General features: G+C 43.4%; 1 protein-coding gene across 10 annotated transcripts in view; it reads right to left on the bottom strand.

The window, feature by feature from the left end:
- The window catches only part of exd3 (exonuclease 3'-5' domain containing 3), a 567,474-nt gene that overhangs the window by 300,724 nt on the left and 243,349 nt on the right, over positions 1-23,401 (bottom strand). For all 10 annotated transcript variants that reach the window (XM_078550476.1, XM_078550481.1, XM_078550475.1 and 7 more), the window contains 2 exons: positions 8,701-8,911; positions 483-649 (listed from right to left, as the gene is read on the bottom strand). In XM_078550476.1, the coding sequence (XP_078406602.1) occupies positions 483-649; positions 8,701-8,911 (378 nt within the window). The remainder of the gene's footprint in view (positions 1-482; positions 650-8,700; positions 8,912-23,401) is intronic.

Genomic DNA, 23,401 nt, shown 5'->3' with positions numbered 1-23,401 from the left:
AGCAATGCCCACATTAAGTGAAAGAATAAAAAAAGAGTTACTGACCCAAACCCTGCTCTTTGACCCTTGCTAGAACTACCTCTCTGAAAAACATGACAACACTCCCAATGCCCTGTTCAAGCCACAGCTAAGCATCAGGACCCATAATCTATCCAGCAGCAAAACCGTTTCTTTAAACACTGCAACATTAACTGCATCCAGACGCCATTTCTGAAATCTCAATCTATTTCACTCTGTATCAAACCCATGTGGAACCAGCCCACCAAGGCTCCACACCACCCTATCCATCATTGCATCTCTCCCTTTCCACTCCCCTCCCCCTCTGCCTCCTCCCTCTGCATCACTACAACTTCTCTGATACTTCACCCTCCCTCTCCCTTAAGGAATCCCAGATGTTCATTCCATCAATATTCATGTCCTCCAATGAAACACACATATTTAGTGATAGTTGATGGATTTTAAACAGCTGTGCTGTCTCCTACCTGAAATGGGAAGGTGGGACTGCTCTTGTTTTTCTTTGCCTTCTTTTCCCTTCCCCTCTTTTCCATTTTCAACACCATACACTCTTCAAGGCTGCAGCTCAGTCCAAAACGTTGTGGTTCCTGTTGCAAGGCATCATAAACATCCAACAGGCAGTAGGCATCAGCCGCTGCAGAGAAAGCACACAGCAAAAGGCAACAATTTATTTACTCTTCCTCTCTCCATTTGTTTCCCGTCTCTTCATCTCTTGAAGGCACTGACTCTCACTGGGGTACAGTTCCACACACACGCACTCTCACTCGGGTATGATTCCACAGGCACTGACACTCATTGGGGTACAGTTTCACACACACACACTCTCACTCGGGTATGGTTCCACAGACACAGACTCTCACTGGGGTACAGTTCCACACACATTGACTCTCACTGGGGTACAGTTCCACACTGATTCTCATTGGGGTACAGATGCACAAGCACTGACTCTCACTGGGGTACAGTTCCACAGGCACTGATCTCACTGGGGTGCAGTTCCACACACACTGACTCTCATTGGGACACAGTTCTACATGCACTGACTCTCACTGGGGTACAGTTCCACACACACTGACTCTCACTGGGGTACAGTTCCACACACACTGACTCTCACTGGGGTACAGTTCCACAGGCACTGACTCACTGGGGTACAGTTCCACAAGGACCAAGTCCCCTCTAATATCTCACCCAGTACGGCTAGTTTCATGTGGGTACATGATGACAGGATTTTCATGCACGGCTATCACAGCTGAGCCCAAAACTCCACCTCCACATGTGCAATTTCCAGCAGACATCATGGGAAATGTTCCCTTTAAAATTTAGTTCTTGTGCATGGCTATATTTTTCAGTGCACAGTTCCTTCAGCATTCTTGGCGCAGCCAAACTCTTGCTCAACTTAGCAGAGGTGTTGGTAAAGGGTGGTAGTCAGGTGTGAGAAGCTGGAATGATTTTCCCCCACCTGGCTAGTGCTGTGACCTGTGACTTTCTGATCAGAACAACCAACACTATGCTGAGCCTTTTGGCCAGTCACATCCTGCGTACTGCCAAACTGGGATACGGTTCCACATACATTGACTCTCACTGGGGTACAGTTCCACATGCACTGACTCTCACTGGGATACAGTTCCACACACACTGACTCTCACTGGGGTACAGTTCCACATGCATTGACTCTCACTGGGATACAGTTCCACACACGTTGACTCTCACTGGGATACAGTTCCACATGCACTGACTCTCACTGGGATACTAAGTTCAGTCATAAAGGTCACAAGGTTATGGTTGCAGGGCAAGGAAATATGAAGCTGGACAGCCATTTTGTGACTCCCACAAACAACAGTGTGAAAATAATGTTGGTTGAGGGATAAAGATTGGCCAGGGCATAGGGAGAAGTCCCCTGCTCTTCTTCAAATAGGAAAACAGAGCGAGACTTCCGGGGAGACTCGGGGCTGATAGCGGCGCGAGGACAGAGCGAGAGTTCCGGGAAGACTTGGGGCTGAAAGCGGCACGAGGACAGAGCAAAAGTTCTGGGGAGACTCGGAGCTGAAAGCAGCATGAGGACAGAGTTCCAGGGAGACTCGGGGCTGAAAGTGGCATGAGGACAGAGCGAGAGTTCCGGGGAGACTCGGGGCTGAAAGCGGCGCTAGGTCAGAGAAAGAGTTCTGGGGAGACTCGGGGCTGAAAGCAGCGCAAGGGCAGAGCGAGGCTTCCGGGGAGACTCGGGGCTGAAAGTGGAGCGAGGACAGAGCGAGAGTTCCGGGGAGACTCAGGGCTGACTGGAGAGGAGAGGCCAACAAGAGCGGTATAAAAGGGCATGAAAAACAGAGGCCGAGACTGGAGGAGTGGCCAGCGAGAGCAGTATAAAAGCGCGCGAAAAACAGAGGCCGAGACTGGAGAGGAGAGCCGTACCCTTGGGGCTTTCAGGCGGTGGACTTTAAGGGACGTCATGATTCAAAAAGTGGCGCGACGCAGGGGAGGCAGCTGATTGGTGAGTAAGGTCAGGTGAGCACTTCAACTTCTACTTCTTCTACTAATTAAACTGCCGCAGTCCATTAGCTTAAACAAAATAAGGTGAGGACTTTGGACTGTAGTGGGAGTGTTTGGAGTGGAATAAGGCCCCTAGAGTAGTTAGTATTCTTTAAAGGGAGTAACTAACGAGCTTATTTAATCTAAAGGGAAGTCATGGCCGCAGAGCTCGCGTCCGTGATATGCTCTATGTGGGAAGTCATGGACAATTCCAGTGCCCTTGGTGACCATGTGTACAGGAAGTGTGTCCAGCTGCAGCTACTGGCTAACCGCGTTTCGGAGCTGGAGCTGTGAGTGGATTCATCTGTGGAACATCTGTGATGCTGAGATTGTTGCGGGCAGCATGTTCAGTGAGGTGGTCACACCGCAGATAAAGACTGAACAGGCAGAAAGGGGATGGGTGACCAACAGGTAGAGTAGAGGAAGGCAGGTAGTACAGGAGTCCCCTGTGGCCGTCCCACTCTCTAACAGATATATTGTTTTGGATACTGTTGGGGGAGATGACTTCTCAGGGGAAAGCAGGAGCCAAGTTCATGGCACCACGGGTGGCTCAGTTGCACAAGAGTGGCAGGGCTATCGTGATAGGGGATTTAATAGTAAGGGGAACAGACAGGCGTTTCTGCGGGTACAAAATAGACTCCAGGATGGTATGTTGCGTCCCTGGTGCCAGGGTCAAGGATGTCTCAGAGAGGCTGCAGGGCATTCTGAAGGGGGTGGGTGAATAGCCAGTGTTCGTGGTACATATTGGTACCAGCGAGATAGGTAAAAAAAAGAGATGAGGTCCTACAAGCTGAATATAGGGAGTTAGGACATATATTAAAAAGGACCTCAAAGTAGTAAGGATTACTACCAGTGCCACGTCCTAGAGAGAGTAGAAATAACAGGATACATCAGATGAATACATGGCTGAAGAAATGGCGTAGAGGGGAGGGATTCAGGTTCCTGGGACATTGGGACTGTTTCTGGGAAGGTGAGACCAGTGCAAACAGGACAGGTTGCATCTGGGCAGGACAGGGTCCAATGTCCTTGGGGGGGTTTTTGCTAGTGAGGTTGGGGAGGGTTTAAACTAGAATGTGAGGGGGATGGGAACCTGAGCAGGGAGACAGGAGGGGGAAACAAGGATAGAAATGAAAGACAGAAAAGTAAGAAGCAAAAGTGGAAGGCAGAAAAAACAAGGGCGAAAAACAATTGGGGTCATTGTGCAAAATAAAGCTAAGGTGACTAAGGAGGTTAAAAAGACAAGCCTAATGGCATTGTATCTTAATGCGTGGATCATTCGCAATAAGGTAGATGGATTAACAGCGCAAATAAATATAAACGGTTATGATATAGTTGCAATTACGGAGACATGGCTGCAGGGTGACCAAGGATGGGAACTGAACATCCATGGGTATTCAATATTTAGGAAGGGCAGTCAAGTAGGTAAAGGAGGTGGGGTAACATTGTTAGTAAAGGAGGAAATCAACGCAATAGTGAGGAAGGATATTGGTTCAGAAAATCGTGATGCGGAATCTGTTTGGGTGGAGAAACACCAAAGGGCAGAAAATGTTGGTGGCCCCCAAATAGTAATGGAGATGTAAGGGAAGGCATTAAGCAGGAAATTAGAGACGCATGCAATAACGGTACAACTGTAATCATGGATGACTTTAATTGACATAGATTGGACAAACCAAACTAGCAATAATATTGTGGGAGGAGGATTTCCGGGAGTGTGCATGTGATGGTTTTTTAGACCAATACGCTGAGGAACCAATTCGAGAGTAGGCTATCCAAGACTGGGTATTATGCAATGAGAAAGGATTAATTAACAATCTTGTGCCTTGGGGAAAAGCTACCATAAAATGATAGAGTTGTTCATTAGAATGGAGAGTGAAGAAGTTGAATCCAAAACTAGGTCCTGAATTTAAATAAAGGGAACAACGGGGCTATGAGGCGCGAGTTGGCAATGATGGATTGGGGAACCTTACTAAAAGGGTTGACAGTGGATAGGCAATGGCTAATATTTAAGGAACATATGCATGAATTACAACAATTATTCATTCCTATCTGGCGCAAAAATAAAACAGGAAAGGTGGCTCAATCATGGATTACAAAAAAGTTAGGGATAGTATTAGATCCAAAGAGGAGACATATAAAATTGCCAGGAAAAGCAGCAAGCCTGAGAATTGGGAACAGTTTAGAATTCAGCAAAAATGGACAAAAAGATTCACAGAATCACAGTGCAGAAGAGGTCCTCGGCCCATCAAGTCTGCACTGACATGTGAGGAACATCTGACCTACCTACCTAATCCCATTTACCAGCACTTGGCCATAGCCTTGAATGTTATGACGTGCCAAGTGTTCATCCAGGTACTTTTTAAAGGATGTGAGGCAACCCTCCTCCACCACCCTCCCAGGCAGCGCATTCCAGACCGTCACACCCTCTGAGTAAAAACGTTTTTCCTCATATCGCCCCTAAACCTCCTGCCCCTCACCTTGAGCTTGTGTCCCATCATCAACTAAGGGGAACAGCTGCTCCCTATCTGCCCTGTCCATGCCCCTCATAATCTTGTGCACCTCGATCAGGTCACCCCTCAGTCTTCTCTGCTCCAACGAAAACAGCCCAAGTCTATCCAACCTCTGTTTCATCCCAGGCAAAATCCTGGTGAATCTCCTCTGCACCCCCTACAGTGCAATCACATCCTTCCTATAATGTGGCTACCAGAACTGCACACAGTACTCCAGTTGTGGCCTCACCAAGGTTCTATACAACTCCAACATAACCTCCCTACTTTTGTAATCTATGCCTCGATTGATAAAGGCAAGTGTCCCATATGCCTTTTTCACCAACCCACTAACATGCCCCTCCGCCTTCAGAGATCTATGAACACACACACCAAGGTCCCTTTGTTCCTCAGAACTTTCTAGTGCCATGCCATTCATTGAATACTTCCTTGTCAAATTAATCCTTCCAAAGTGTATCACATCACACTTTTCAGGGTTAAATTCCATCTGCCACTTATCTGCCCATTTGACCATCCCGTCTATATCTTCACCTCACTGTTAACCACCCAGCCAATCTTTGTGTCATCTGCAAACTTACTAATTCTAACCCCCACATAGCCATCTATGTCGTTTATATAAATGACAAATAATAGGGGACCCAGCACAGATCCCTGTGGTATGCTACTGGACACGGGCTTCCAGTCACTAAAGCAGTCTTCTGTCATCACCCTCTGTCTCCTACAACGAAGCCAATTTTGAATCCACCTTATCAAATTACCCTGTATCCCATGTGCATTTACCTTCTTTATAAGTCTCCCATGTGGGATCTTGTCAAAGGCTTTGCTGAAATCCAGATAAACTACATCAACTGCACTACCCTCATCTACATACCTGGTCACCTCCTCAAAAAATTCAATCAAATTTGTTAGGTATGACCTCCCTCTGACAAAGCCATGCTGACTATCCCTGATCAAACCTTGCCTCTCCAAGTGGAGATAGATTCTCTCCTTCAGAATTTTCTGACGTGAGACTCGCTGGCCTATAGCTCCCTGGCTTATCTCTACAACCCTTCTTAAATAGCAGAACCACATTAGCTGTTCTCCAGTCCTCTGGCACTTCCCCCGTGGCCAGAGAGGAATTAAAAATTTAGATCAGAGCCCCTGCGATCTCCTCCCTTGACTCCCTCAGCAGTCTGAGACACAAATCATCCGGACCTGGAGATTTGTCCACTTTTAAGCCTGCCAACACCTCCAATACCTTGTCACTCCCTATATCAATTTGCCCAAGAACCTCACAGTCTCTCTCCCCGAGTTCCATACCTTCATCCTCTTGGGTTCAAGATTGATCAAGATGGGGAAAATGGAGTATGAGAGTAAGCTTGCAAGGAACATAAAAACTGACTGTAAAAGCTTCTAAAAATATGTGAAGAGAAAAAGATTAGTGAAGACAAATGTAGGTCCCTGACAGTCAGAAATGGGGGAAATTCTAATGGGGAGCAAAGAAGTGGCAGAAGAATTGAACACATATTTTGGTTCTGTCTTCACAAAAGAGGACACAAATAATTTCCCAGAAATGTTTGGGAACCAAGGGTCTAGTGAGGGGAGGAATTGAAGAAAATCAGTATAAGTAAAATAATGGTGCTGGAGAAATTAATGGGGTTAAAAGCTGAAAAATCCCCTGGGCCTGATAACCTACATCCCAGAGTACTAAAGGAAGTGGGCCTGGAAACATTGGACACATTGGTGGTCATCTTCCAAAACTTCTATAGACTCTGGAGCAGTTCCTACAGATTGGAGGGTGGCAAATGTAACCCCACTATTTAAAAAAGGAGGGAGAGAAAAAACAGAGAATTACAGACCAGTTAGCCTAACATCAGTAATGAGGAAAATGCTAGAGTCTATTATAAAAGACGTGGTAATAGAACACTTGGAAAGCATTAACAGGATTAGACAAAGTCAGCATGGGTTTATGAAAGGGAAATCATGCTTAACTACTGTACTGGAGTTTTTTGAGGATGTAACTAGTAGAATAGTTAAGGGAGAACCAGTGGATGTGGTGTATTTGGATTTCAAGAAGGCTTTTGATAAGGTCCCACATAAGAGGCTAGAGGGCAAAATTAAAGCAAATGGGATCGGGGGTAATATACTGGCATTAAGATTAAGAATTGGTTGACGGATCGGTAACAGAGAGTGGGAATAAGTGGGTCTTTTTCCGGGTGGCAGGCAGTGACTAGTGGTGTACCGCAGGGATCAGTGCTTGGGCCCCAGCTAGTCATGATATATATAATGACTTGGATAAAGGGACCAAATGTAATATTTCCAAGTTTGCGGACAACACAAAACCGGGCGGGGTTGTGAGTGAGAAGGATGCAAGGAGGCTTCAGGGTGATTTAGACAAGTTGTGTGTGTGGGCAAACACATGGCAGATGCAGTTTAACGTGGATAAATGTGAAGTTATACCTTTCAGTGTGAAAAACAGAAAGGCAGAGTATTATTTAAATGGTGATATATTGGGAAATGTGGATGTACAAAGGGATCTGGGTGTCCTTGTATACCAGTCAATGAAAGTAAACAGGCAGGTGCAGCAAGCAATTAGGAAGGCAAATGGTATGTTGGCCTTCATTGCAAGAGGATTTGAGTTCAGAAGTAGGGATGTCTTACTGCAGTTATACAGGGCTTTGGTGAGACCACACCCAGAGTATTGTGTGCAGTTTTGGTTTTCCTACCTAAGAAAGGATATACTTGCCATAGAGGGAGTGCAGCAAAGGTTCACTAGGCTGATACTGGGGATGGTAGGACTGGCGTGAGGAGAAACTGGTTCGACTGGGCCTGTATTCACTAGAGTTTACAAGAATGAGAAGGATCTGATTGAAATGTATAAAATTCTAACAGGGCTAGACAGACTGAATGCAGGGAGGACGTTTCCCCTGGTTAGGGAGTCTAGAACCAGGGGCCAGTTTCAGGATATGGGGCAGGCCTTTAGGACTGAGACAGGGAAAGATTTCTTCACTTAGAGGGTGGAATTCTCTACCACAGAAGGCTGTGGGAGCCGGGTCACTGAGTATATTCAGGAAAGAAATTGATACATTTTTGGATATTAAGGGCATCAAGGGGTATGGAGAGAAAGCGGGAATATGGCGTTGAAATAGAGGATCAGCCATGATCATATTGAATGGTTGAGCAGGCTCGAAGGGCCAAATGGCCTATTCATGCTCCTCATTTCTATGTGTCTAGTACCATGGAGTCTCTTACAGCCACCTAAATTAGATGTTTGCTATCTCTTCTGTACCTCTGACAGTGCAGAACTCCTTCAGTTTTGCATTCATGCGTTTGCCTACATTATGTGCTAAAGTCTCTGGAGCGGGATTGGAACTCTTCTAATTCAGAGGTGAGCGGGACCACAGCTGACACCACAGGTTGTGTATCCCAGCATCAGGCACTAGGCTCCCCTCAGGAAGCTCAGTCTCACATTCGGGATATAACCAGACAATGGACAGACCTGGATTTCTGTTTCTATTAGTCTCCAATTTCTAAAGGTTCAAAAATATTTCTTGTGTCAAATCATCACAATCCTCTTGTCTGAGTTGTAAAGAGGTACAAGGGGTTTCTGGGCACAAACGCATGCCAGTGCGGGTATTTTCCACAAGGAGCAGTTAACAAGCTTACAGGAGCTGCTCACCTGCGTAGAGGATCTGTTGAAGTCGGAGAGGCCGTTTCTCCCAGTTAGATAACTGTTCTGTTTTATCCAGCGGTTTCCCCAGCACACACTGCACAAGGAGACTGAGCCCCTTTTCACACTGTCTGTTTCCCAAGTTTGCATCATCCTCTACTGACAGCAGCACATCCAAACCTCTTCTTTTGTCTTGTCTTCGAACTGGCACTCTCTGCAGCTGAACACAGAATTCATACATTTCAATTATTCAGTAAGGGTGGCTTCTGTACAAACTCTCACTTCAGAGCTGGGTGCAGGCTCCTTGCGCTCACTCACTAATTCAGCATCAAATGACAATCTCACTCAGATTGAGCAAGGGCACCCCTGACAGGGGAAATGCAGAAAGCTTGGGGCTGTTCCACTTATTGTTCCTTTTCCTATTTTTCTGTTTCTTTCCATTTTGTGGTTGTTTCCACGTACTCGAGGAATATCAAGTTTACAGATTCACAGAATGGTTACAGCACTGGAGGCCATTCAGCCCATCATATCTGCACCAGCCATCCAAACGAGCAAGGCACCTAGTGCCATTTCACTGCCTTCTCCCTGAATCCCTACACATTCTTCCTTTTCAGATAATAATCCAATTCCCTCTTGAATGCCTTGAATGAACCTGCCTCCACCACACTCACAGGCAGTGCATTCCAGATCTTAAACACTCGCTGTGTGAAAAAGTTTCTCATGTCTCCATTGCTTCTTTTGCCAATCACCTTAAATCTGTGTCCTTTTGTTCTTGATCCATTCACCAGTGGGAACATTTTTCCCTATCTACTCTGTCCAGACCCCTCATGATTTTGAACTCTATCAAATCTCCTCTCAGCCTTCTCTTCGCCAGGGAAAGTAGCCCCAGCTTTTCCAATTTATCTACGTAACTGAAGTCCCTTATCCCTGGAACCGTTCATGTGAATCTTTTCTGCAATCTCTCCAATGTCTTCACATCTTTTCTAAAGTGTGGCACCCAAAATTGGATGCAGTTGAGGCCGAAGCAGTGTTTTCTACAAGATTAACATAGCTTCCTTGCTCTTTAACTCCATGCCCCTATGAATAAAGCCCAGGATACTGTATACTTTATTAACTACTCTCTCAACTTGTCCTACCACCTCAATAACTTATGTACATTTTTTTTATATTACTTGTTCATGGGATATGGGCATTGCTGGCTAGGCCACCATTTATTGCCCATCCCTAATTGCCCTTGTTCAGAGGGCACTTAAGAGTCAACCACATTGCTATGGGTCTGGAGTCACATGTAGACCAGACCAGGTAAGGACGGCAGATTACCTTCCCTAAAGGGCATTAGTGAATTAGGTAAGTTTTTACGATAATAGCCAATGGTTTCGTGGTCATCCTTAGACTTTTAATTCCAGATTTTTTTATTGAATTCAAATTCCACCATCTGCCGAACCTGGGTCCCTAGCACATTGCCCTGGGTCTCTGGATTACCAGTACAGTGACAATACCACTACACCACAGCCTTCCCAGGTCCCTCTGCTCTTGCACTCCCCTTATTTTATATTGTCTCTCTGTGTTCTTCCTACTGAAATGAATCACTTCACACTTCTCTGCATTGAATTTCATCTACCACTTGTCCACCTATTCCACCAACCTGTGTTCTTTTGAAGTTCTTCACTATCCTCTTCACAGTTCACAATACTTCAAAGTTTCATATCACCACCAAATTTTGAAATTGTGCCCTGTACACCAAAGTCTTGGTCATTAATATATATCAGGAAGAGCAAAGTTCCCAACATCGCCCCTTGGGCAACTCCACTACAAACCATTCTCCATCCGAAAAACATCCATTAAGCACTACTCTGTTTCCTGTCGCTCAGTCAATTTTGTATTTATGTTGCTGCTGTCCCGTTTATTCCATGAACTCTAACTTTGCTCACAAATCTGTTGTGTGGCACTTTATGAAGTACCTTTTGGAAGTCCATGTAAATCAGAACAACAGCATTGCCCTCATCAACCGTCTCCGTTACCTCTTCAAAAAACTCTAGCAGGTTGGGAATACACGATTTGCCCTTAACAAATCTGTGCTGGCTTTCCTAACCTGAATATGCCCAAGTGATGATTAATTTTGTCCCAAATTATTGTTTCTAGAAGCTTCCCCACCACCAAAATTAAAACTTAATATACAAACTACAGAGGAGATCTTAAAAAATGGAATAAGAGCAGCAATGAAGCAATATGCAAATAGTGGTTAACATAAAATGGAATCCAAAAGTCTTTAATAAACATAGAAATAGTAAAACAGTAGTCTAAGGAAGAGTGGGGCTGTTTTGGGACCAAAAAGGAGGTCTTCTCATGAAGGCAGGGGGCATGGGCTGAGGTATTAAATAAATACTTTGCATCCGTCTTCACCATAGAAGAGGATACTGTCAATATAGCATTAAAATAGAGGGCAATATAGGTATTGCATAGGATAAAAATAAAGAGAAGGTTGGCAGAACTCAAAATAGAAAACTCAACCTGGTCTGGATGAGATGCATCCTGGGTTACTGAAGAAAGTAAGGGTAGAAATTGCAGAGGTGCTGGCTATAATTTCCCAGTCCTCTTTCGATATGGGAGCAATGATGGAGGACTGATTGATTGTAAATGTTACACCCTTGTCCAAAAAAGGTAGAGGATTCAATCCAGCTAGTGCAGACCAGTCAGCTGGTGGGAAAACTTTTAGAGACAATTACTTGGGACAAAATGAACTGGCAATTGCAAAAGTGTGAGTTCGTAAACTAAAGTCAGCACAGGTTTGAAAGGCAAATCATATTCGACTAACTTAATTGAGCTCTCTGAAGTAACGTAGAGTTGATGAAAGTTGCGTGATAAATGTTGTCCATGTGGACTTACAAAAGGCATTTGACAAAGTACCAAATAAAAGATTTGTCAACAAAATTAAGAACCTTGGAATTAAAGGGAAAAGGACAGCACGGATACAAAACTGTCTAAGGGACAGAAAGCAGAGACTTTTGGTGAATAGTTTTTCAGACTGGAGAGATGTATTCAGTAGTGGTCTCTAGTATTAGGGTCGCTGCTCTTTTCATATAAATCAATGACTTGGACTTGGGTATACAAGACATCATTCCAAAGTTTGCAGATGGTATGAAACCTGGAAATGTAGTAAAAAATATGGCAGACAGTAACAGGCTTCAGGGGGGCACAGACATGAAATTTAACACAGAGCAATATGAAGTGACACACTTTCATAGAAAGAAAAAGAGGCAATGTGGACTAAATGGTACAATTTTATAGGGAGAGAATAGAGACCTGAAGGTTTATGTACACAATTATCTGAAAGTGGCAGGACAAGTTGAGAAGCATGTTAAAAAGCATATGGGATGCTTGGTTTTATTACAAGAGGATTACAGTGTGAAAGTAGGGAAGTTATGATAAACCTTTATAAAGCACTGGTTAGGCCTTAGTTGGAACACTGCATCCAATTCTGGGCACCAAACTTTAGAAAGGATGTTAAAGCCTGAGAGAGGGTGCAGAGGAGATTTACTAGAATGCTATCAGCGATGAGGGACTTCAATTATGCTAAGACACTAGAGAAAATGGAGTTGTTCTCCTAAGAACAGAGAAGGTTAAGAGGACTAAGTTCTGATGAAAGGACATCAGTCTGAAACATTTACTCTGTTTCTCTCTCAACAGATGCTGCCTGACCAGCTCAGTATTTCAAACATTTTCTGTTTTACTTTAAGATTAAGAGGAGATTTGATAGCCAAGGAGTAAATAAGGAGAAACTCTTCCAAGTGACAGAAGGGTTAATAACCAGAGGACACAAATGTAAGTTGATTGGCAAAAGAACCAGAAATGAAATGACAAAACATTTTTCTTTTACACAGTGAGGTGTTGTGACCTGGAATGCACTGGCTGAAAGGATAGTCGAAGCAGGTTCAATAATAACATTCAAAATAGAATAGGAAAATACTTGAAGGGAAAGGAAAAAAATTACAGGGCTTTGGCAAAGGGGCGATGAGTGGGAGTAATTGAATCGCTCTACCAAAGAGCCAGCACAGGCACAAAAGGCTGAATGGCTTTCCTCTGTGCTGTATCACTCTATGATTCAATGAAATGAAAGAATTTGCAATTCTAGAGCCCCTTTCACAACCTCAGGACAACCCGAAGTGCTTCACAGCCAATGGAATACTCCTGAAGTGTAGTTACTGCCGTAATGTAGGAAACATGACAACCAATTTGTGCATAGCAAAACCACACAAATAGCAATGCAATAATGATCAGATGGTCTGTTTTCATAATGTTGGTTGAGGAATAAATATTTTACAGGACAGTGAGGAGAACTTACCACATGTTACAATTGTGAGGTTTATGATGTTCTAGGACTATATATTTTAGTTTATAAGAATGTTATAGTTTGGGACTGTACCTTTAAATTTAGGTAAAAGGAAAGGAGTCATGTGTTAGAGTCTGTCTGACAGTAAGCCTGGTTGGTTTAATTGTTAGAGATCAGAAGAAAACTCCAATTGTTTTGTTCAGAGGGAGGTGTAAGTTATTTACATTTGGAGATAATGCAAGCAGTTATTGATTATACCTTAAAGTCTCCAAAGTTCCTGAAAGGTGTCATAGCTATTAAGCTGTAAACAGTGGTGTTGTAAACTATTGCTTTGCTTCTAAGATGAAAGGAAAACTGGGATTAGAGGTAACTGATTAGTATTTCTACTGAGATACAAAGGCAATAAGAAAGGTGGCAGAGAAAGCCATTTTGAGGTCAGATTACAGGCTTCCCTATAAATCCAGAAATACCACAGACAGAAAGGGTTGCAGCTTTGATCTCGTATGTAGGATGACCAGGCTTTCAAAAGTCAAAACCAGGACACATTGAAAAGCCTTGGGAAGGCAGGACTCCATGATGATGACATGTTGGACAACTAATGGCAGGAAGCGAGGTGTGATGACATGTCCTGGAATATGTCCAGCCAGAGTTGGCAACCCTATTAAGACACCCAATTATTGAAGACAGCAGTCACAAACCACATTCTTTTGTTTCAATTATATTCCTGCCTCGTTTTCTTAAAAAAAGCAGAACCATGGTTCAGTTGTCACAAGATACCAGCCAGAATCCTCTATCCCACTGTAACTTTACTGTGTAAATGCACAATGATAAGGCCAATCTCCATTCAAAAGCCTAATTTATTTTCAAACTTGATGGGTTTGAACAATAAAATAAACATTTTGTGGGTTTTTTGAAGAAGGCTGTGATGATGGTCTGACAACACAGAGGCATTGAAGGGGGTCAGGCTGGATGTTGTGAGCATATATGCCGTAAACTTACTGTCTTCCAACAGGCAGTATTGTTAGAATCGTATCTCACAAGACTGAAGTTTTCCTTTACAAAATGGAAGGACCTGGCATTTGAATGCTAACCTCGGATTTTTTTTTAAGTGAAGGTCATAAGTTCACTTTGAAACTGTGAACAAGCAGTTCTCTTCACCTGGCCTTTCTGGTAGTTGAGGAGTTGTTTGTTTGAACTGCAAAGCACTTAATGAAAAGCTAGGAGACAAAAAAGGACAGTCACATGGGAGAGAGGGAAAAAACTTAAGTTGTGAACCTGCTTGTTTTGAAGGCAGTTTTGTTGGAGAAAATGCTAAGGAAAGAAGGCTACCTTGACTGGCTCACTCTCTCTCTACCTTGCCTAAAATTGCGTGTGGCTATCAATCTGTGGCGAGAGAACCCTCTTTTAGCTTTTTGTTTTTATCTCATCTGAGTGTAACCAGCCTGTATTTTGACCTGCAAAGCTAAGACCAGTGGTGAGAATGTCCAGGGAAGACCAAGTTCACAAGAGAACTCCAGGTCGACAGTGTCGAGATCCTGCGGACTTTATCCTTTGTTTCATAACGCCCATCCTCCAAAGACCCTCTCTGCAGCGAGGTTCTAGGAGGAATTCTTTAGGAAAAGATAGATAGTTATACTTCCCAGTTACAACTGTATGTTAACCAGTACTTGCAACTTGTCAAAAGAAGTCATGTTTTAAAATAAATTAATCATTCTGAATTTTTGAAAGAAGCCTGGTCAAGTCTCTTTTCTCCTAGGTACTACAGGTATAGGTACACAATTGGCCTTTTTGGTAAGAAAATTAAACATATAAATTAATGGTACAGCCTGCGGAGTAGTGAGGCTTGACAATTCATTCACTCCTCTCATCCTGGTCGTAACAGTATGAAGATGCAAAATATTGTTACACATGAGAACTGCTCGTTAGCTCATCTAAATTCATCCATGTCAGTTAATCTGTTATTTGATGGCGCTGGTAAGGAAGGAATGTTGGCTCAGACAAGGGAATGTATAAGACTAAAAAATCCAGCCAGTCTCCTTGTCTCGGAATGATCATCCTTATGCATCTTTGAACAATATTATGTGATCTTTTACCTCCACCCAGAAGAACAGGTGTAAAAACAGAAGAAGACCTTGATTTAATATCTTATCTGCAAAATGGCACACAAAGTGCTTACGATCACAAAGAAAATGTACTCTTACTTATGGACCAGCTAAAGGAAAGGAATGTGAAAAGATATACTTATGCAGCTGCCCAATGACCAGAAATAAAAGGGAGCTTTTATTTAAAAGCTACTCACTTGGAAAGTAAAAAGATAAAAGCCAAAACCTTCTTTATACGAAAACCTGCCTTGAATTGAAGTGTAAACCCAGATTGAATGCTAAAACCTGGGTTCAAAACACAACTTCCTGACGTAGGCAAATGTCACCATATATATATATATATATATATATGTATGTATATATGTATACATATAAGGCATGGTATTAATCAGGAGATTAGGGAAGCAAGTAGCATGGGTAATACAGTATTCAAGGGGGACTTCAATCTGCATATAGACTGGGTAAATCCAATGAGCACTAATGCTGTGGAGGACAAGTTTCTGGAGCGTGTTAGGGATGGTTTTCTAGAGCAGTGTGTTGAGGAACCAGCTAAAGAGCAGTTTATTTTAGATCTAGTATTATGTAACGAGAAAGGGCCAATCACTAATCTTGTTGTGAAAGAAATTTTAGGGGTGAGTGACTATAATATGATAGAATTTTACGTTATGTTTGAAAGTGAGATAGTTCAATCTAAAGCCAGGGTGTTAAGTTTGAACAAAGGAAATTATGAAGGTATGAGGGGTAAATTGGCGGGGTGGGTCGGGAAAATACATTAAAAAGGTATGATGGTACACAGGCAATGGATAGTCTTTAAGAATTAACATAGTTAAAAGCAATAACAAGGCACAAAAAGCCAAAAAGAAAAGTCAGTCAACGTGGCTAACAAAGGAAATTAAGGATAGTATAAGATTAAAAGAAAAGTTACCAGAAATAGTAGCAAACCTGAGGATTGGGAGGATTTCAGAATATAGCAAATGAGGACCAAGAAACTGATAAAGGGAGAATAGAATATGAATGTAAACTAGCAAAAAAACATGAAACAGGCTGTAAATGCTTCTATAAGTATGTAAAAAGGAAACATTTAGCTAAGATAAATGTGGGTCCATTACAGGCAGTCAGGAGAATTTATAATAGGGAATAGAGAAATGGCAGAGAGGCTAAATGATTACTTTGTGTCTGTCTTCACTGAGGAAGATATAAGAAATCTCCCAGAATTAGAGATCCAAGGGACTAGGGAGAATGAGGAACTGAAGGAAATAAGTATTAGTAAGAAAGTTGCACTGGAGAAATTAATAAATCTCTGGGACCTGATATTCTACAGCCCAGAGTGTTGAAAGAGGTAGCTATGGAGTTGGTGGATGTATTGGTGATTATCTTCTAAAATTCTACAGATTCTAGAATGGTTCCTGAAGATTGGAAGGTAGCAAATCTCACCCCACTATTTAAGAAGGGAGGGAGAGGGAAAACAGGGAACTACAAGCCTGTTAGCCTCATATCAGTGGTAGGGAAAATGCTAGAATCTATTAAAAAGGGTGTGATTAATGGACAATGAGAAAAAATGATCTGATTGGGCATAGTCAACATGGATTTATGAATGGGAAATCATGTTTGATGAACCTGCTGGAGTTTTTTTAAGGATGTTACTAACAGTATTGATAAAGGAGAGTCGGTGCACTTGGATTTTCAGAAGGCTTTTGACAAAGTCCCCCAGAGGAGGTTGGCCAGCAAAATTAAGGCACATGGGATATGAGCTAATATACTGGCATGGATTAAGGATTGGTTAACAGGCAGAAAACAGAAAGTAGGAATAAATGGGTCATTCTCATGTTGGCAGGCTGTGACTAGTGGGGTACCACAAGGATCATTGCTTGGGTCCCAGCTATTCACAATATATATCAATGACTTGGATGTGGGGACCAAATGTAATATTTCCAAGTTCACGGGTGACACAAAGCTAAACAGGAATGTGTGTTATGAGGAAAATGTAAAGCGGCTTCAAGGGAGTTGCACAGGCTTAGTGGGCTGAATTTTTCCATTGGCGAGAAGCGGGCGGGGCCCGCTCGCCGACGCGAAAATGACACGGGATGACGTTGGGGGCAATCCCTGACGTCATCCCGTCCCATTTAAATCTTCAGGAAGACGGGGGCACAGCGTGATCAGTTGTCCGCCTGCCGACCTGTCAATGGCCAATTGAGGCCATTGACAGGATAATTAAAACAATTAAAGGACCTGCCTGTCCAACCTGAAGGTTGGTGGGCAGGCCAGGAGCACCGACGGGCTTCTGAAAAAAAATAAAACCTCATCCACCGGCAGGATGAGGTTTCATGTCAGTTTTTTAAAAGTTTATTGAAGTTTTTGTGCAATTTATTAACATGTCCCATCTCGTGTGACATTGTCACATGAGGGGGACATGTTAATGATTATTTTATTTTTCTATTTTTAAAGTTTGAAAACCTTTCAGCGATCTCCCTGAGGCAGCACTTTGCCTCAGGAAGATGTGCGCTCTTTCGTGCGCATGCGCGAAAGAGCGCACTCTCGCATTTGGGGAATCCCCACCCCCCCCGCCCGCACAGGAAGCGTATAGCTTAAAATGGCAGCGGGGCCCGCTTCTCCGGCGGGGATCGGCTCCTAGCCTGCCGGAGATTGGGTCAGGCCCGCCCGCCCAACAGGCAAAAAATTCAGCCCAGTGAGTGGGCAAGAACATGGCAGATGGAATTTAATGTGAAAAAATGTGAAGTTATCCACTTTGGTAGGAGGAACAGATGTGCAGAGTATTTCTTAGATGGTAAGAGATTAGAAAGTGTAGATGTACAAAGAGACCTGTGTGTGCTCATCAATAAGTCACTGAAGGCTAGCATGCAGGTGCAGCAAGCAATTAGGAAGGCTAATGCAATGTTAGCCTTTATCGCAAGAGGATTTGAGTACAGGAGTAGTGAAGTCTTGCTTCAATTGTATAAACCTTGGTTAGATCACACCTGGAGTACTGTGTGCAGTTTTGGTCCCCTTACCTTAGGAAGGATATTGTTGCCATAGAGGGAGTGCAACGAAGGTTCACCAGGCTTGTTCCCAGGATGGCAGGACTGTCCTATGAAGAGAGATTGGGGAAATGGGGCCTGTATTCTCTAGAATTGTGAAGAATGAGAGGTGATCTCATTGAAACCTACAAAATACTTAAAGGAATAGACAGGGTAGATGCAGGTAAGATGTTTCCCCTGGCTGGGGAGTCTAGAACCAGGGGGCACAATTTCAAAATAAGGGGGAAGCCACTTAGGACTGAGATGAGGAGAACTTTTTTTACTCAGAGGATTGTGAGTCTTCGAAATTCTCTACCCCAGAGGGCCGTGGAAGCTCAGTCATTGAGTATGTTTAAAGCAGGGATTGACAGGTTCCTAAATATCAATGACATAAATGGACGTTGGGATAGTGTGGGGAAAAAAGCATTCAAGTGGATGATCAGCCATAATCGTACTGAATGGCAAAGCAGGCTCAATGGGCTGAATGGCCTACTCCTGCTTCGATGTTACATAAACCTACAAGCATTAAACCATGCTAGAAATTAAGCTGGAATGTTTTTAAGGCCATGCTGCTGTGGATCCTCAGCTGACATCTACAACATAGGCAACTGAGACTTCTCTCCATCATAACGTTGCAAAGCACCAGGGCCCCTCTGACAAGAGACTTCAGTCCAGACCAGAAATCAATAAGGTTGAGTTGACAGACACACATATCAAACTAAGCAGAACATTCCCAAATTGCCAACCTGAGTCACAGGGCTCTCACCAAGTCTTTTAACACACAAAAAATGGCCCAATGTAATTCAAAATATTTTCCCATATACAATATTAGTGGGAGACAGTGTGTAGTGATAATGTCACTGGACTAGTAATCCAGAGGCCCAGGATAATGCCCTAAGGACATGGGTTCAAATCCCACCATGGTAGCTGGTGAAATTTAAATTCTATTAATAAAATCTGAAATTGAAAGCTAGCATCAGTGATGGTGATTGTGAAACTATCATCGATAGTTGTAAAAACCCATCTGGTTCACTAATGTCCTTCAGAGAAGGAAATCTGCCATCCTTACCCGGTCTGGCCTACATGTGACTCCAGACCCACAGCAATGTGGCTGACTCTTAGTTAACCACAGATAGGCCCTCTGACGTGGCCTAGCAAGATACTCAGTTCAAGGGCAATTAGGGATGAGCAGCAAATGCTGACCTTATCAGTGACACCCACATCCCATGAAAGAATGAATTACAAAAAACAGAAACTAGATTCATCTAGAAGGTGGAGGAATGGAAGGTTTAACAAATGGAACAATTGGGAGTACTTCACTCACTTATCACCAAAGTCCTTCTACCAGTAGTCACTATACGGTTCACAACCAGCCCAGGGGCAAGCTTGCACTCTTCCCGAGTTGTAAGCTATGCAGTGTGGGGGAAATTCCTTCCATCCAGAAGCTGGAAATTAGTGAATGTACCTCAACTGTGGGAGAATTGTACCCAGAGCTGCAACCAGAAAAGCACACGATCTTCCAAATGAGAAGTTTGCTTGTGTGCCATGGCTCAACCAAACTTACCTCCCGCCTCTCTCAGCACTGATTGGCAGACACTGCTGCCAATCTTCTTTGGTCACCCAGTTGATTCCCTCCTGGGTCTGGATGCCAGGAAGGATTTCTGCACATGCGGGAGCATCTCGGCGTAGCCGCTTAACAGCCAGCGAGTGGGCCACATTCCAATTGGCAGGGTCCAGTACGAGAGGGGTATTTTGCTGACAGTAAATGGAACATAATGGGGTAAAGGGGCGGGGACTCAGGGGAGAGAAAGTGTAGAGAGACACGCTGGTGCTGTGCGAAAGCCAGGCAAGGTGAAAATCAAGGCATCTGAACAATTCAGAGAAAACTAGTAGGATACTAAGACCTTTAACAAAAAAATCCAGGACTGTCCCAACAAAACCAGGACATCTACTCAACATACTTCTGTGGTCTGCAGTCAAATGAGTGGTAGAGAGCAAGATGATTGAATTTGTCAGGCGACCTTAAGCAGAGAAACTCTATGATTCACCACACACAATGAGGGTGGGAGCTTGCATTCAGTTTTAAAACTGAGTTCGTGAAAAATTAAAATGGGCTGGAAGATTTGCCTAGCTTGGATCTAGAGGAAGAAATCTATAGCATTACCCTCACAGTTCAGAGATTAGAAGTTACCAAACTGGCAAACTGGAAGTGAAGCAACCCATTGAAAGCTGGGAGCAACTGTGAACTGTTTGCTGTCAGACTTGTAATTCTAGGGAAAGTGATAAGGAACAAGAAACGCTTCATTTGTATACTTTAAGTTGCCTTCATAAGAAAATGGTGTTTAGTCAAGAGTGTTTTTTACTCATTTGGTAGTCGAGATTTAAAATGTGAAATCATGACGTCCAGCTAATAACTGCAATTTTGAATTTCTCTTTCAAAGTGATCAGTCTCTACCCAGGTTGTAACACTTCATTAGAATAGCGTCATATCACAGAATCACCGAACTTTAATGACAAAGAAGGAGGCCATTTGGCCCATCGTGTCTGCACCGGCTCTCATAATGAGCATTATGACGAAGTGCCGTTGCCCTGCCTTAACCCCTACCCTTGCACATTGTTTCCATTCAAATAATCATCTAATGCCCTCTCGAATGTCTCGATTGAACCTGCCTCCACCACACTTCCAGGCAGTGCATTCCAGCCCCGAGCCACTCGCTGTGTGACCAAGTTTTCTCTCACGTCACATTTGCTTCTTTTGCAAATCACTAAATCTGTGCCCTCTTGTTCTTGATCCTTTTACAGGCAGGAACAGCTTCTCCCTATCTAGTCTGTCCAGCCCCCTCATGAATTTGAACATCTCTATCAAATCTCCTCTTAGCCATCTTCTCTCCAAGGAGAACAGTCCCAACCACTCCAATCTATCTTCATAACTGAAGTTTCTCATCCCTGGAACCATTCTTGTAAACCTCTACTGCACTCTCTCCAACGTGTTCACATCCTTCCTATAATTTAGCGCCCAGAACTGTACACAATACTCCAGCCGAGATCTAACGAGTGTCTTATATAAATTCAGCATAACCTCCTTGCTCTTATACTCTATGCTCCTATTAATAAAGCCCAGGATACTATATGCTTTATTAACTGCTCTCTCCACCTATCCTGCCACCTTCAATGATCTATGCAGATATACACCCAGGTCTTTCTGCTCCTGCACCTCTTTCTAAATTTCAGCCCTTATATTATGTTGTCTGTCCATGTTCTTCCTACCAAAATGCATCACCTCACACTTCTCTGCATTAAACTTCATCTGCTACCTATCTGCTCACTCCACCAAAACAAAAATAAAAATAAAAATACCTGGAAAAACTCAGCAGGTCTGACAGCACCTGCAGAAAGGAACGCAGTTAACGTTTCGAGTCCGTATGACTCTTCAACAGAACTAAGTAAAAATAGAAGAGAGGTGAAATATAAGCTGGTTTAAGGGGGGGTGGGACAAGTAGAGCTGGATAGAGGGCCAGTGATGGGTGGAGATAGCCAAAAGATGTCATAGACAAAAGGACAAAGAGCTGTTGAAGGTGGTGATATTATCTAAGGAATGTGTTAATTAAGAGTAGAAAGCAGGACAAGCAAGGTACAGATAGCCCTAGTGGGGGTGGGGTGAAGGAATCGAAATAGGCTAAAAGGTAGAGATAAAACAATGGATGGAAATACATTTAAAAATAATGAAAATAGGCGGGAAAAGAAAAATCTATATATATTGGGAAAAAAAAGGGGGGGGATCGGAAAGGGGGTGGGGATGGAGGAGAGAGTTCTTAATCTAAAATTGTTGAACTCAATATTCAGTCCGGAAGGCTGTAAAGTGCCTAGTCGGAAGATGAGGTGCTGATCCTCCAGTTTGTGTTGAGCTTCACTGGAGCAATGCAGCAGGCCAAGGACAGACATGTGGGCGTGACAGAGGTTGGAGTGTTGAAATGGCAAGCGACAGAGAGGTCTGGGTCATGCTTGCGGACAGACTGAAGATGTTCTGCAAAGCGGTCACCCAGTCTGCGTTTGGTCTCTCCAATGTAGAGGAAAATGCAGACTGGGTGACCGCTTTGCAGAACACCTTCGGTCTGTTCGCAAGCATGACCCAGACCTCCCTGTCGCTTGCCATTTCAACACTCCACCCTGCTCTCACGCCCACATGTCTGTCCTTGGCCTGCTGCATTGCTCCAGTGAAGCTCAACGCAAACTGGAGGAACAGCACCTCCTCTTCCGACTAGGCACTTTACAGCCTTCCGGACTGAATATTGAGTTCAACAATTTTAGATCATGAACTCTCTCCTCCATCCCCACCCACTTTCCGATCCCCCCCCCCACTTTTTTCCAATAATTTATATAGATTTTTCTTTTCCCGCCTATTTCCATTATTTTTAAATGTATTTCCATCCATTGTTTTATCTCTACCTTTTAGCCCATTTCGATTCCTTCACCCCACCCCCACTAGGGCTATCTGTACCTTGCTCGTCCTGCTTTCTACCCTTAATTAGCACATTCCTTAGATAATATCACTACCTTCAACAGCTCTTTGTCCTTTTGTCTATGACATCTTTTGGCTATCTCCGCCTACCACCTATCTATCCAGCTCTACTTGTCCCATCCCCCCTTAAACCAGCTTATATTTCACCTCTCTTCTATTTTTACTTAGTTCTGTTGAAGAGTCATACAGACTCGAAACATTAACTGTGTTCCTCTCCGCAGATGCTGCCAGACCTGCTGAGTTTTTCCAGGTATTTTTATTTTTGTTTTGGATTTCCAGCATCCGTAGTTTTTTGCTTTTATTTTTGCTCACTCCACCAATTTGTCTATGTCCTTTTGAAGTTCTATACTTTCCTCCTCGCAGTTTACAAAACTCCCAAGCTTCGTGTCATCCTTTGAAATTATCCCCTGCACACCAAGATCTAGATCATTAATATATATCAGGAAAAGCAAGGGTCCCAATACCCCTGGGGAACTCCATGACAAATCTTCCTCCAGCCCGAAAAGCATCCACTGACCATTACTCTCCGCTTTCTATTCTTCAGCCAATTTTGTATCCACGTTGCTACTGTCCCTTTTATTCCATGAGCAATAACTTTTCTCATGTCTGTTGTGTGGCACTGTATCAAATGCTTTTTGAAAGTCCATGTACGCCACATCATTTTTTGCGGCCTTGTGGAGTCCATGGACCACGCATATGTAGGATGATATAGGCTGCAATCCCTTTATAGATTCTTGAAAAATCT

This window comes from Cetorhinus maximus, chromosome 10 (genome assembly GCF_964194155.1).
Source record: "Cetorhinus maximus chromosome 10, sCetMax3.hap1.1, whole genome shotgun sequence".
NCBI classification, from domain to species: domain Eukaryota; kingdom Metazoa; phylum Chordata; class Chondrichthyes; order Lamniformes; family Cetorhinidae; genus Cetorhinus; species Cetorhinus maximus.
Note: the sequence above shows the minus strand (reverse complement) of the source record. Positions and strands in the feature narration are given on the sequence as shown.